The 16,502-nt window shown below is 41.2% G+C and overlaps 1 protein-coding gene across 1 annotated transcript in view; it reads left to right on the forward strand.

Annotated features, from left to right (window-relative positions):
• The window catches only part of GUSB (glucuronidase beta), a 200,478-nt gene that overhangs the window by 58,618 nt on the left and 125,358 nt on the right, over positions 1–16,502 (forward strand). Inside the window, exons 3-4 of the mRNA XM_085649764.1 lie at positions 4,877–5,058; positions 12,571–12,713. Of these exons, the coding sequence (XP_085505890.1) occupies positions 4,877–5,058; positions 12,571–12,713 (325 nt within the window). The remainder of the gene's footprint in view (positions 1–4,876; positions 5,059–12,570; positions 12,714–16,502) is intronic.

Raw genomic sequence — 16,502 nt, forward strand, 5'->3', positions numbered from 1 at the left:
TCTTTTTCAAACCGTGCTTTGCTGATCTATTTGTTGATTTGTTTTGTTGGGAGATCCATAAACTCTTTGCAAGTGAGTTCAATGACACCTGCTGTGGGGCGGGCCCAAACAGCAGAAGGGTTACTTGATGTGGTTTGTCAGTTATTTGGCGCCTATTTTGGTGAGCATTGGGCTATTTCTCATTGTCCACAGGAGGCCCAGCATCTTTTGCAGGAGCTCATTAAAGGTGCTTTTATTTCTCAGAATAAGTCACAAGCAGGAATGCTGCAGGCAGGGCAGTCTGGGGGGTATGTGTGGATGAGAGAACTAAGTGTTGAGGGCAAAGAAGAAGACTACCATCTTTACAAGCCGTCATACCCTAAATTAGGACAAAGCTTTAATCACCTGAGTTGAGCAGGTGGGCTGTTTTGGGTTCCTCCTTTGATACCATCGAGCCTTACCCCTCAACCTACACATGATCCTTCACTGCCAGGGCATGTTTACAACATGTGTGCGACTCCTGAACTGGTCTTCTTGAATCCAAGTTACTGATGGCATACGTATTAGTGCACCGTGATGCTGATACGCATGCCTTTTCTGAGATAGCCGCTGCGCAATGCAATATTACCCCTGGAATAATTATTTCAGCAGCAAATGGTTAGTCATAATTTTTGGCACATTTCAGTCTAGGCAAGAAATCCTCGAGAATGTGCTTTTTGTGTTTTTGTCTCATTGTGACCTATAACTCCTGTTACTGATCGAATAAGGGTTGACGGCGGTTTTGGAAACGGTCTTTTGATATCAAAATATCATTCACGCTTCACTTGATTGCTTCGTGTGTCGTGAAAAGCCCATGCCATCTGGTATAATACAAGCACCGGGCCATCCACCTCTCACAAATCAAAGTGGTGTTTCAGGAGATTGTACAACACACCGCAAGGATTTTCTTCATTGCCCTCTCAAAATATTTGATGGCCACCTCAGTGCAGGTCTTTAGGACATTGTCTCTAGTCTTTTTCACCCGCAAACCATTGATTTCAGGTGTGTTAGTCGAATTAGTTAAATGGACGCAAAATAGGTGTACAACACACAGAATGCATTAGCTTAACACACAAGTCTAGGGCTAGTAATAGTGTCCATAATGACTTTGTGGTGCCCCAGTGTAAAGGGTGCCGCCTCCCTTCATATTATTGCACGCACTGTTTCCAGTCCTGTGATTTTAAGCTACAAATAATTGCCTTCAGGTGTACTAATCACTTGAAGCAATCTACTACTACAATTCCCAGAATGCATGGGGGCCCACCATGACGTTGAATCAGGTACTGGGCTCAAAATGTTGATTGCTTTTTTGTTTCTGGGCGCTTCCAGGCGATTCTACTGGCTTTAAAAGCCTCTTTTGAGTTGTCGGCATGAAACATGCAGGGTATTCTGGGTTTGCTCCCACTAGTCCTTCACCATCAAACCTACAGTCGGTACTAAATATTATTACACAGCCAACGTTCCTGGTGGGCAGGGCAATACATACATTTCTCATCAGGACATGGGGAATTGTTTTGGTGGGTTCCAGTGTTAGATATTTTGTGGTCTGGTGCAAAGTGACACGTTGCCAGGTGAGGTAGTGGATGAGGCAGGGACTGTGTGAATTCTACCTCACCGTTTGTTTGGTGGTGATTGTTATTGCGTGGTACAATGTGATTAGGAGTGGCCTGATGATGAATTGTCTTGTATTGCGGTGCAGCGATATGTGATATGCTGTTCTCTGAAAGATTCTGAGGTGAGTGATGTTGTTGTGTTGTATGTCCAGTACCGCTTTCGGAGTCTGGGCCCCCTTCCCAATATTGCGATTTTTGGGGAACAGAGTGATGGTGGTCTGGTGTGATACTTGGTGAGATGTGATTTGGCTGTCTGTAGAGTGGGCTGGATGGAAAGGGTATGTCCGATCCTGCACTATGTATTTTAGTGTGTGTGCCAAAGGACTTCCCAGCTCATTTTGTCTGTTGCTTGACGTGTGGAGACTTTTGTTGAGAGTCATTATTAGATGATTACATGGCTTTGGAACACTGTTATGCTTGTGTGGTGTATTTAAGCTAACCATTTCATATTGTTGTATGTATCGTTGTAAAGTGGTAATACCTACATATCTTTACTCCTATGTGCAGGTGACCATGTAGAGCACTAAAGTGCTATTTTAGGTCAGTTTGTAGCAATTTTGTGAGTTAGGCTTTCTCGATTTGTTCTGTTTTATTGTCTTCTATGAATTTAAACATTGAGCAGATGTGGCATTTGAATTAAATGTTTGGTCTGAGGAGAGGTTGGTGTGTTATTTGTTGGCTGTTATCCTTAAATTCCGATTTGCGTATGAAGTCCTTGAGATGGTCCCTTTTCTGAAGGATAGTTATGATGTTTTAGAAATTGCGTGAATCAGGGTAAGTTTGTTCTTGAGAAGATGCAAGGGTTTGTAAATGTTTTCAAATGGGGAAATGTCCCGCTTGAAATTTGGTGGTAAAACAAATAATTTGGTCTCCAAAGTTCTGTTTGTTGCTCAAAAGTGTCTGTTTAACTGACTGCTGTTTGCAATGACTTGTGTTCTCCTCTCCTCTGTGTACCATTTATCTGCTTCTTCTGGGTGCTTTTTGTTGAAACAGCTTATTATGTCTGATAAGTAATGGTTCCCATTTGAAAAATGTACAATGTGTTTTGGGTGACTACTATCTCCATGTACTACAGAATGCATGTTGTTTCTTTTGTGTGTGGTTCGGTATGGAGTTTGTTTGATTAGATGTACGTGGCAAAATCCAGATGTTCTATCTATGCAGTGGAGATGTGATTTGTAAGTTCAATGTTGAAGTCGTTGATGTTTATCCTGTTGATGTATTTTTTAAATCTCTATTTTTCTCAATGCCAGTAGACCAGTTTATCATCATTGTATCTGCCTTGTGTATCCAATTAAGTTTTCATGCCAAAGCCAATGTCCTTCCAAGAACCCCCAAAAAAGGCAGTTATAAGTTCCGACATACCTGGCTCCCACGACAGTCCCTTGGAGTTTTAGATAGAAATCCTGATTGAAGGTGAGGACATTGTCATGTAAACTGAAATCCAGCATATCAAGAATCATCTAGGTGCTTGTTTGTTGATAGAGTTTTCTTGATTGCTGCAATACCATTGGAAATCCTATATGAGGAATAAAGACTTTACTACATTAATTATTGCGAGGATATGATCTAGTAGCCATTCAGTATCTTGACGCACATCCTTTGTATCCTTTTCGTAAGAGAGGAGAGGCCCCTCATAAAAAGTTGAAGTTGCAGATCAGTGTATTCTCCTATTTCAGAGCAGATTGAACCTATTTCAGGTATGATGGGCTGACCTACTGGCAGAAACACACCTTTATGGGTTTTAGGGAATAGGTACAATATTACCTTTGTAAATGTGTTCTATGTAGCTATGTAGTTCTCTGCTCTCTTGAGTACCTTGTTTCAAATTCTGGTTTGGGTCTTTTATGATAGAGCAGTTGGGTTATATTCACGTTTTTGTTGCATGTTTCTTCTGTTAGTTGTCTTTTCAGGGTATTGATTAACAGCCATTCTTGACTGGTCATATACTGTTTTCTTTGGTGTATTTGGAAAATACCTGATCCAGGTATTTTAAAACAGCAATTTGAAAGAGGTCAGTGGAGGTGCCTGCAAAGATTATAGGTGTAAATGCCTTAGGTCTGATTTGTTGGTGTGAAAGATATCTACTCTACAATCTTGGGCAAAGTTCTCTAAGCCATAGACAATCATTAGGTTGGGGTCCAATACACTTGTAAGGAGTTGTATGCCTTCCAATTCCTGGTTGGTGAGAGTTGACATTTTGGTTGGCATAGTTTTTTCTGGTTATCCTTGTCTATCACTGAAGGAAGAGTGAAGTTTCATTTTGCAGAAAAACTTAAACATATCTGTGTTTTTTGATCCATCGGCCCCTCAGCCGAACAGAGGAAGACTAATCACTACTAAGCATATCTTTTTCTTCAGTGTTAGGATAGCTGTGGGTAGATTCACAGTTATTTTCCGGGCGGCTGTTCTTGTTCTTTGCGTCTTGTTCTCATTTGAACTGTGGCATGCTCTTCTATATTTTTTCTTGTACTGTCTGGATGAATTGTTTTCTTGTAGTGTCTGGATTTTCTTCGGTTATAATACTGCTTGTCCTCGTGTCTGTTGCTGTACTCTGAATATTGTACTTGCAATATCTTTTTACGTCTTCTGCTAGTCGAAGCTTCTAGCTCACTTCCAACTGATATAGTGACCGGTAAGAAGCTATTTTGGGTTGTTGTGTTCATAAGTGTCCTGTGCGGTTATTGTATATTTTCACAAATGTGTAAAATTGCCCTACCGGGTAATCTACCTGGTCGCGTCTAAATCTGTTGTGTTCTCTCATTATCAAATCATTCTCAAATTCTTCTACTGGTATATTAAGACTCATTGTTCTTGCTGACAGTTTCCTCCCAATTACTCTTCTCAGTTTTCTCAGTTATGGTGTTCACTTCCTGTTTATACTTTTCATATTTTCATCTAACTGTATCAATTATTTTTGCATATGAATAATTATTTTCTGAATAATCTTATCCCATCATTTGATTTTCTCTGCCTCAATTGTTTTGATTGCTGGAAAGATGTCAATCATTCATACCCTTGGGATTCGATCAGCTTTTAACAATTTCTTTAAGTGTGGTTAATTTCCACCATTTTTGTTTTCTTTTTTTACTGCTCTCTTACGTACTTTGAAGGTTTAAGTGACTAAAGATTTGTTATACTGGTCTCTTGTTGTCTTGTGTTGAAGTTGTGGGCTGGCTCTTTTTAACTGTACAAACCTGCCTGCTCTATCTTATGTCACACTCCTTTTATGTTAATTTTTTTAGTGGGTCAACGGAAATGAGGTCACCAGACATGAAGGCGGCCACCTCCCATTTGAAGCCGATGTGACCAGGGTCCTGCTGACATCGGCGGTGGGACCGTGCCGCATCACAATTGCAGTGAACAACACCTTGACATTAAACAGTCTGCCACCAGGATCCATTCAGTACATGACAGACATCACAAGGTAAGATAGCTCTGCTTCTTATCATGCCACAATAATAGAGAGGGGCTTTTTGTACAACTTTATTGGATGCACTTCTGGGCTTTGACTGAAAAATGTGTGTTTTGGATCTCATCCCTATATACAGTGCTGCCCTGAAAATTTCATCTGGCTATGCATTCTCAACAATAGTCAAAATAACTTTAGATTCTCACCTTTGTTTTCTTGCTACAATCATTAACTCTGTTCATTGTCTAGGACATAGATTCTAACCAGGCAAACCGAGATACTCCATAGCAGTCAGAAAGTTTCTCCCAGCCTGAAGTGTCATATGGTTGGAAACAAGACTGCACCTGCTGCATCTATATATATATATTTTTTAAATGAAACCCATCATGTAAGTGTGTGGACTCTACTGATGGGAGGCACCATTCCTCATCAGCAATGGCTAAGGGGAATGGGAATTGATTTCTTTCTTTTTATCTTGTAATTTTAAAGAAAGTAGTAATTCTCTTCTAGCTTTCTAAAACAGGCATGTGGCAATGGAGATTGTGGTATTTGAGGTCGATTTCCAGTGGTCCCCTCTTAAGGACAATAACAGTCACGTGCATTCTTTCTGTTTAGAGTGCAGACAATTTCAGAAGGAAGTTGAGCAGAACTGAGTTGAACATTTATTTATTAATGACAGACCACAGCCTCTAATCTATTGGGAAACATATTAGAACAATATATTTTACGTATGTGTACATTACTGGATCTTTATGTTGACAAAGTGACTGCAGATAATAACCATGTCGACAACATGTTGAGAAGATGGACACCCCCTGCGTGGTTTCATAGTGGCAGGAGAGACCATGGTTAGTTTTATAGAACCCCTCACAGTGGGACCCACTCACCGTCACTAAGGGATCCGGGGTTGCTTCAGACAAGGAGCAATGAAAACTCATCCGGTGGCCCCCTGGTCTGGGGTGACCTGAATGGGGTGCATGCCCCCAATGGATTTGAGATGTACCTCATTATCACTGCTTCAGCCACCAAGAGACCCTAGATGAATGAGTGAAATGATTTAAGGCACAAACAGCTGCCCACATTGGCATCCTGGCACTAACCAAATAACTCACAGCACTGTAAGGCCATGCATCTATTCTGCAGTGACCAGCGACACCTTCAGGAGGTTTCTTAAATGACTCTCCGGCTTGATGGAGCAACTGGCAAGAGTGAGTTTGTTCTAAGCTTTGGCCGCTAAGAAGGAAAAATACCTTCCTCCCCTTCTTTGCTGTTTGAAGCTTGGAATTTTGAGTAATAATGCGTTACTTGATCTCAACAGTCTGCTAGTAGCAGAGACGTTTTAAGGCATGGGCAAAGTGGGCTGTGGCCCAGGGCCCCAGCCCTTCAGGGTGTCCCCTGATTGTGCCATCTCTGTTCTTCAGAGAGTCTTTCCCTGATGACCTTAAATAATTCTTAAACAGATGGTTTTAAATACTGTTTCCATGTAATTTTTTTTTAGCAGTCATGGCCGACATCGGTAAGAGCAGTGGGGTGGGGCGGGGGGTGAGGGGGCAGGGGAAGTTGACATACGATGGGATAAGTTACATTTAATAAAATAAATTTAAAACACTTACCTTGCGCTTGCTGAGTTGGCGATGCGGCAAGCGGAAGTGGTTTTATTTAATTTTTAAAATTTAATTTAACTTATCCCGTCGTATGTCAACTACCCCGGCCCCCAAACCGCCCCGCCATACCGCTCTTACCTGTTCTGGCCGCCACAGATTTTTAATGTGAGTGATGTGTGAGAGTCTATTAGACATTTTGTAGATATCTTTTGTCTTTATGTTTCATGCAACTTTCATAAACACGTTTTTTTAGATCAAAACAGGACCTCACATATGAGAAATGGGAGAGTGTGACGGAGATTATTTGCAGTAATATTAGTGAGCTGCTGCTGTGTTACAATATTGAAAACACATACCACTATTCCTGAATATTAGATGTAACAACTTTAGAATTTAAACGAGTGTGCCTGAGCACTGTCAGTGAACTGTCCAAAGAGGGCATGAAAGAGCTGAAATTGGATAATACATTCAGAGCTGCTCCCAAAATACGTTCGGCCCCAGGTCCCCAAATTCCATAAGAAGGTACCGGTTCTGTAGAAGGCTCTCTGAGCCAACACAAGAGCCTTGAACTGAATCCTTTCCGCTACAGGCAGCAAGTGCAGCTACTGTGATGATGTGATATCTGGCACCCCTGTGGTAATCCTAGTACCAGCCGCACTGCTGCGTTTTGATTCACCTGCAGTTGATTTGACAAAACCTTAGGGAGACCGAAGTACAGGCTATTGGTGTAATCTAATCTGTAACATGTATTACTGTTTTATGTGCCTGCAGAGGGAGAATGTCTAGTAATGTATTCAGTGCTTTCAGAATAGAAAAACATGAGCTAGTGACTGCCACCTCTTGGAAGTGAAAAGACAACTCATTGTCAAACTTAAAACCCAGGCTTCTGTTGGTGGATACTGGAGAAGATGGACTAGGCAGATCTTCGGGCCACCAGTCAGAGACAGACAAGGCAGAGAAATTCTCCCAATGACCACTTAGTAGGATTTCTGTTTTGTCCGAGTTTAATTTAAGTAGGTTATTATACATCCATTTAACGACTTTGGTTAGACATGCTTTTAAAGAAGTGTAGGAGAGCCGTCGAGAAAATCAGCTAGGTGTAATCCGCGCGCGATTACCAGAGGTGTCTTGGCGCTATCGGATGAGGTCTAACAATACTCCAACACTGCTGATTCCGTACTGTAAAATGGCCTAAAGCCAGATTGTGATACATTCAGCAAATCTGCTTGTTCTAGGTAATCAGATAATTGAACATTAACCAATTGTTCGAATGTTTTAGCAAAGGCAACGAAATAGGACGATAATTGGACGGGTTGGCAGAATGCTTTTTCAAGAGCGGCATTATTTCTGCTTGTTTCCAGAGAGCTGGAACAAAGGCTAAATATAATGATAAATTAAATAAATTATTTATCACAGGATTATTAACATCGATGACCTAGGCCAACACACTCTGAGGACAGGGGTTTACAGAGGAACCTGCTTTGCAACAAACTATGGCAAGTTTAGATTACTCAAGATTAATGGATTCAAATTATAAAGTGAGGAGTGATGTGTAAACCTAAGTGCTCATTGAACTTATGTATATCATGGGACCTCAGCCCCAGTATGTGTTAACTGCATCCATCGTTAATGGACCAGGTCTGTTGGGTCCTGATGCGCATCTAGAGATCACACAAGCTGCGTCCTCATGTGAAAAACATCCATGCACGGACAATCTACAAAAACACATGCTAGAATTAACTGTCAGGGTGAGCGTCCTAGATTAGAGTAGTGGATTCCAAGGAGCGCTATAAGTGAAACAACATCCGAATGGTTGGCCTCTCAGAAGGAGTTAGAGGGAAAGGCAATGCACTTCTTAGAGGCTTGGTGATGACACAAATAGTACCAAAGGAGCTGTCCAAATTCTTCCCTCTGGAGAGGGCTCACAGGTTCCTATCTATCACACAACCATCCACCTGGTATGCCTAGACTAGTGTTAGTGAAGTTACTAAACTTCCAGGAAAGAGATGTGCTGCTGCCGAGAGTTCGTACCATGGGGTAAAAAAACAGTGGAAGGCATCAAGGCCTCCATTGTCTTAGACTATGCAGCAGCAGCTCAGAAGAATCGGCCAAGATTAAGAAGTGTCTCTGCAAATCTAGTATACAATATGTGCTGCCATTCCCAGGTAAATCTTAGGTGATAGTGGGAAGCATGACACCCTTTTTCATGGAACCCACTGTGGCGTGGGACTGGCTTGGTTAATACCAGTAGTCATTGTCTGCTACCCGAGCCAGACACTGGGCAAGGAAACTACCATTTAGGAGCCAAATGAGTGCTGAGAGAGAAGTGATGATGGAGGTGGTGATCATGATGGGCACAGTTTGTAAGCTAGCACCCTCAAATATGGACACCCCTAAATATAGGAGCTCCAGATGGACCTCTGCTCATACCACACATGGTGCACCTGAGTTACCAGAATTAGATCCAAATAGATACAACATAGATTGTGGGGTCAAATCTTTGCAACACGCTGCTCATTCTATGCCAAGCAAGCTTTAAAATGGGTCTGACACAGAGCCCCTTTCTTGGCTACAGACTCCCAGACTGGACAGGATATTGTGTCCTTCCTCCCTCTTACCTCTTTTGTTGCAAACAGAATATTTGGGCACAACCATATCCAATCAAAACGTCTGTTAATGAGCATAAAAAATGAGAAGGCAAACCATGGCCATTCCAACTTGGCGGCTGCAAAGTGCCTTGCTTGAGAACAAGTTTTCAGGGGCGCTCTAGGAGACACTATACAACACTAATTTAGAGAAAATGAGGAGACTCACTCCAATGCACTGATCGAATGGAAGGCCTTCCCGTGCTAGTCAGGGGTCACAGTATCCAGGCCTTAGTAAGTGTTAGGAAAATAATAAAATGGGACCGGACAAGTTGAACAGGAATTTATATGACATATATATATAGCCCCCTTTCTTTCTAACCTTTATATAAATTGCTTGGGCAAAGCTCTGGTAAAGGCTTGCCAAGATCTCTCACAAATAGGTGGACGCCCCATACCTGTTCTCCTATATGCAGATAATGCAGTCCTGATGTTGCACACCCAAGTGGGACTTCAAAAGGTTTTAAACAGTTTTTCACTTTTTATGTGCAACCTAGGCCTTAGGGTAAATACATCGAAAACTTGTATTATGAGATGTGGTAACTGCAGCCAAAAGTGCAGGGATATGTATATAGACAAGCAGAAGATAGAGTTCACTAAGAGATTTTCATATCTCAGTATTCATTTTGATCGGAATGACTCTTGGTCTCAAGTGGTGCAAGCTAAAAAACTGTCATTCACGAAGGCCATCGCTGCCCTCGTTAATTTTTCAAGAAAGTTGGGTAGGAGGCCGCCGGTGGAGCTTTTAGAGATTTACAAGGCGAGATGGCCTCCACGGCTATGTATGGTGCGGGGTTTGGGGCTATGTTGACTTGTACCCCTTACAAATAGTGAAAAATGTGTTTCTAAAATGTATTTTGGCAGTCCCGAATAGCATATCCTCGTACGTTTGCCACTCTGAATTGGGCATGCCATATATTGCAGATCTTATAAACACAAGATATGGTCATCGACAAAAACCACACTTAATCAGGATATTTTAAAGGACAGTTTTAAATTAGATGGGGCTCTAACCATCCTGTGGCTAAGGTATGTCCGGGATATTATGTGTGATGTGGGCAACCCAAATTATTACACTAAGCCTAGTACCATGTCTTCCATCACAAGAAAAGAGTTTAAAAAAAGAAGGCCGAAGAGTATTAGAAACATCAGGCTATCGGCAGGGATCACAAAGTGATTTTAACAACTTTTAGTATCTAACCTTATTTAAATATTGTTCCTGATGGTTAGGACAGGTTTTTACTGACCAGATTCAGACATGGGATTTTACATAGACTTATAAGTTTCCCAAAAATGAATGATTGGTCACGAACTATGCATTTGTGTCCTTGCGATGACCATTCAGAACAATCAACCTTACATGCGGTTTATTCTGTAGATTATTTGATGGACCTAGGAAAATGTGGATCGTACCAATTTAACATTTTTGGGATATCAGACAATGTCGTCCTGCGCTTATTGTAGAACAGTTTTTGGAAAATGAACATATAGTTTGGAGGGTAGCAATGTTTCTAAAAAGTGTACTTAAATGCAGGAAACAAATTGTATCGTGAACGTCTGGCCTACCATGGAAAAAAGGACAGTAATGTAATGAATTAATTTCATATTTGACATTTCTATCTTTACTGTGTACATGCACCTTGATCGTTATAACTTTTGTGAGATGTAGCCATTCGGCCACTATGAAAATAACTGCTGCATCCCTGCCTGGGGCCTTCTATGTGTATAGCAGTGGTCCCCAACCAGTAGCCCGGGAGCTCTTGGTAGCTCGGCAGCTCCCTGGAAGAAGCTTGTGGAAGGGTAGCTCAGCCCAGTAGGTCATAGGGAGCGCCTGGTCACATTGAAGGAGGTAGTGAAGCTCATTTTCAGATCCTTGGAGTAGCAGTCAGCCAAACCAATGGCAGGTCTCTCTACTACCAAATCAACACACACTGTGATAGCCAGTGGCAACGAGACAGCCTGCAACATGACCGCCGATCTCCACCCGCAGACTAGCAAAGTGATTGATTATGTTGCAGGGCTCGTTCTATCAGTCAGACTGAGTAAACAAATACTCAGCCAAGAAACAAAGACTGAAGAAACAAGAGTAGAGTGACTTGAGTATGGGGCTGGAAGGTGTGGTCATTCTCGGTAATCGTATATGGGGAGGTTAAAATTGGAAACTTATAGGATGTGGTCACATTGTAATGGTGATAATATTCATTAGTCACTCAGGGTGATAGCCACTGATCAGAAGTAGCTCACATCATGGAAAAGGTTGGAGACCTCTGTGTTCGAGATACCAGTTTTACACAGATGTGCATAGAGGTTCTGAATCCCACTTGCTCCAGACATACATTTTCTAATTCTGTCTTCTGCAGTGAATGTACCATACGGTGTGGACATCAGTGTGTGTGGGTGTGTGTGTAGTTAATGGTCAGTTCTTATAAAGATATCTGTGATAGGATGTTTATGCACATGTTGAGATCCACTTCTGTCTATTTTTGGGTCCTTGTGAACTTCAAAGAGGGGCATGTGCATAAAGTTCTCTGTGCTTGAGCAGGCCTTTGTTGGATAGGTGATAAGCGTATGTTGAAGCCTATGTCTGAGTAGTGTCACGGGAGGGGTTATTTCACTGTTCACCTTTTTAGACTGAATTTGCTGTACACGCGCTCCCTTACCTTCTCCCTACTCTCATTATCTCTCACACACAAACCCCAGTGTAACTGACATACCAGCACATGTGTACACACTGTCACCACCCTTTATGAACTTGGATGCAAATACACCCTCTTCTGCACAGGCAACACACAGAGGAGCACAGATAGCAGAGATGCGGTCACTCATGCAGCTGCAGACTGCATGAAAATCGGCATTCATGTGCACTCAGGTTGGTTGGTCATTCTTGAGTGTATGGTCGATAATCAATGAACGCATGAGTGTGAGTAACTACACGGATGTTTAGGTGAATACATACGTGTGGGTGGTACAGTAGATGCTTAGATAGATGCTGTAGAGGTACTCCTAGATGGACGAGTGTGTAGGTGTGGGGGGGTCATACATGTGAATGAGCAGACAGGTTTAAAGATGAATGCCGGAGTGATGGTAGATGGATAGCACATTGATTCATGAATACACTCACTTGCCAACTTTGTCCCACATTAATATACACACTCATCCATACATGCGTTGAATAACTCCAGATATATTGGTCACAGATTGCCCCAAAAAAACAATTTTTTCACTAATTGTTTAATGTATTGCACTTACATTGTTTTCTTTTTTAATCACATATTCAGGTACCCAAAAGGCTATTTTATTCAAAATATCAATTTCGACTTTTTCAACTACGCTGGAATTCATCGGCCTGTTATTCTATATACAACCCCGTCTGTTTATATAGATGACATCAGCATTGAGGGAGATTTCATTGATGATGTTGGTAGGTTCCTGCATTTTCGTTTTTTCTTTTATGTATAATGTTGCTTTCATATAAACATTATTGTGGCAACACTAAAAAAACAAGCATTGGCAAATCAGTAGGTCTGTTGTTGACGGCAGCCTTTTGACTTGCCTGTGCTTTTTTGTTTTGTCATGCTTTTTTGTGAAACTTTGCTGCTAGTTATTCTAGGACCCAGCCAATTAAAAAAGAAAACCTGAAAAGGCAAATTATTTGTTTGATGTCAAAGAGCACACATTGCTACAGTAGTCTCTAGCACTGAAGAACAAATCACTTACCTTTGGTAATGCCTTATCTGGTAGAAACTCTATCTAGCTTCTGATTTATTCTGTGGGCAGTATCCCTGCACACCGTTAGTTGGAGTCGATCGGCTTCGTGTGGCGTTTGCCGTGCTGGTGACATGCACGGTGTCTAGGAATAATTCTAAGGTAAGGAATCTGCTGGCAGAAATCCCTTTCAGATAGAGATGTGTTTCTTGGAAAAGAGCAGAATGGCATTACTCACAGTAAAGTTAGCCAAAGGTGGTGTGGGTTTTCCGATTGCTTCATGTTGTATCCTGTAGAGGGCAGAAGGAAAATGCAAATGACAAAGTAACAGACCAATGAATGAAGAAGGCTTGGTGAAACACCCTATAAGAAAGTATTTTAGATTTTATGTGTGTGTACACACACACACTCTCTCTCACCACACACATACATATTAGCCTAAAAAGTTTAAATCTGGCTTTGTATGTGTGTTTATATCTTTATATTTTGGTGTGTATATATATATATATATATATATATATATATATATATATATATATATATATATATATATATATATATATATACACATACCTACTAAGTTAGGTTTAAACAGTGTAAGCAAACACAGCTTTGCAAAGAAAGGTAGTTTGTGGTTATCCATATGTTCTGCTTTGGCTTTATTTCACCCACTTTGGATTGCGCTTCTGTAGTGAGAAGGGCAGCTTTCAATGTAGAGAACCTATACCTCTCTCGGAGCGTTAAGGGTGTAAAACTTAGAACTGCAAGAAAAACCCATTGTGACTTTGCCACTTCAACACACAATTTTTCCATTAGATACAATAGCTTTTTTGAGTGAATTAAAAATGAGGCTGTGTTGCACAAGGAACATATTTATTACCCTTTTGCAGGCAAATAAAAAACTGTTTTCATTTTCGTAGCTGTTTCAACAAATGCCTTTCTTCTTTAAAGTACTGATACATTAATTTCGCCATCCCTTCAGTGACCTTGTCCATATTTCTGCTGTTCTGAAGCTACAAAGAGTGCACCAACAAATCAACCAATTTGAGAATAAAATTAACAATTTAAGATGCCTACCTCTGTATTGCTGGTGATGGCATGAAATCATGGTTAGTAACACAGCTTTGCAGAAAACTGGTTAACCTGAAAACTTGATGAATGCTAGTTCGAATCCCATCGGAGTCTGTGCGCTCCTTCATTTTTCTAATTTTGGAAAATAAGATATTTGTTAATTTCACCACCTCAAATTGGAAAGTCCGAGGTTTCAATGCTATTGGGAAGTTTTTGTTTATTTATCATTGTTCTCACAGTACGTTTTCATATATGGCATGTTCCCATATAAATTTAATGGGGTTTTTATTGGGTCTTTAAGTAACATTTCCAATAAATTCTGTCAGTCATCCTATTTAGAATATAAAAAATTATCATAATTACATGTGCTAAATCCCTCCCGTTGCTACCACGATTGCTAAGAGAATTTATGTGGCAGGAGGCCACCACAGTGGGATTCACTAAGTGTTGCAAATCCACGTATGATGGTGAGCTTGGCCACTGGACCAAAGATTCTAGTATACAGCAGAAAACAACATGTAATATATGACTGCTTCTTTGGGTCTGTATCGGACCCAGCATATAGAGCTAAACCTTGAATATTGGGTGACAAATTATATGTGTGTGTATGGAAATATATATATAAACATATATATACACACACACACTCTCACTCTCACTCTCTCTCGCGCTCTCTCTCTCTCTCACTCACACACTCTCTCTCTCTCTCTCTTTTTCCCCCCATCCCCCTCCACCCCCCCCCCTCCACCCCCCACCCCCCGCACCCTAGGGACAGCCCCCGGAAATCAGAGTCGTCATTGACCAATGGATCTCTGAAACAATTAACTTGAGATGGGAGGATTTCTGGTAAACCCAGTTATTACAGGGCACTTGATTTTGATTGCCGACCACACTTGAAGGATTTAAGACCTGGGACCACTTGTGAATTTGAGCCCAAGGTGACCTAATCTCTTCAAAGACAATTAAGTTCTTTGAAGAGCTAAAACGGAATTTTGCCTTGATAACACCCTATTCATTTGCTATTTACAATTGCACCCTGCAGTTTATATCTCAAATGCCTCCCCGTTGACCAATATCAGTGCTATATGGATCTCTCATCATTAATACACCTGACACACTCCTAAAACTGAGGGCACAGTAGGAGATTGACCTGGGCTGCTTGTTTATGGAGGAATTGGCCTTCTCCATAATGACTTCCAGGGAATCTTCAATTTCCACCCAATACCTTTTAATACCCTTCAATTACCTTCATAGAACGTGTCTGACCCAGTAACGCCTTTGGCATTTGCAGAGAAGCTCAAACCCATCCTGTCTTATATGCCTTACTGAAATAATGGACGTTCTCCTCACTATTGCATCATTCAGGAAAAATGGTCCCTTCTGGAAGGCTGTGGGCAATGCATTACAGTTAGTCATTGGCTGCCCCATAGACCTAACTCTGAACTTGCTTGAAGATGAGGTCTTTACATATGCTGAAAACATCCTGATATGTTTGTACTTCGTGACTGGGAAGAGACATTTCTCAGAACTGGAGGAAACCTGCTCTCCCCAGTGACACCAGATAGAAGACCAGCATTGATAAGGGCATTATCCGGGAGAAGCCAAGATATGAGGCATGTGGATGCCCCCAGCAGCATGATTGGACATGGGCTAAGTGGCGTGCATACAGAGAGGAAACCGTGCAGCATAAATGTAAAGATTGTTAATACTATCTTAGGCTAAATTATCTAATGCAATGGGTGGTGACATGGACCATATCAATGCTATTAGGTATCTAAAGGAAGTATAACATGCATTTGAGGGGAGTTGTGAGACCCACAATTTGATGGTAATATTGTCAGGATAATGTTACGTTACCTAAAAATTAAATTGCTTACCAAATATGCTAGCCACTATAAACAACAAGCAATGAGGTCTGTAGTATAGGGGCAAGGGAAGATTTCCTGTATAATGGCTTATGAGATGACCTTGTGGTAAAGTCAATCAAAGAACCATAACATTGGGAGTTGGAAGACTTCAATATCTGACCTTTGATTGATGAACATTTTTGCTGTGTATCAGCAATTAATATCTCCCCTACACTGGATTTAAGCTAGAACCATCAGCTATTTGTCTGCTGAGTTTGTGAACCACCTGTTACCACCCCTAGCGTAGTAGAGTAGGAGGCATAGGAGAATCGCCACTTTCATATCTGGCAAATTTCTCATGCTTGGACAGGAGATATCCCTTGAGGCATGGTTGCATGCATATTTTTCTTTTGTATGTAGGACTCTGTTCTGCAATGCTCACTGTAGTTAAGGAAGCTCACATATGATTGGATTGCTGCTTCTCGTCACTCAACACGATGTGGTTGGTATGTAACTTTGTCCCGTGAGCTGAGCTTCTATTCCCTCTAGACAAACTTAAACTTGTATTTCCAAATATTCTATTTGTA

The sequence above is a fragment of the Triturus cristatus genome, chromosome 3_2 (genome assembly GCF_964204655.1).
Source record: "Triturus cristatus chromosome 3_2, aTriCri1.1, whole genome shotgun sequence".
Taxonomy (NCBI): domain Eukaryota; kingdom Metazoa; phylum Chordata; class Amphibia; order Caudata; family Salamandridae; genus Triturus; species Triturus cristatus.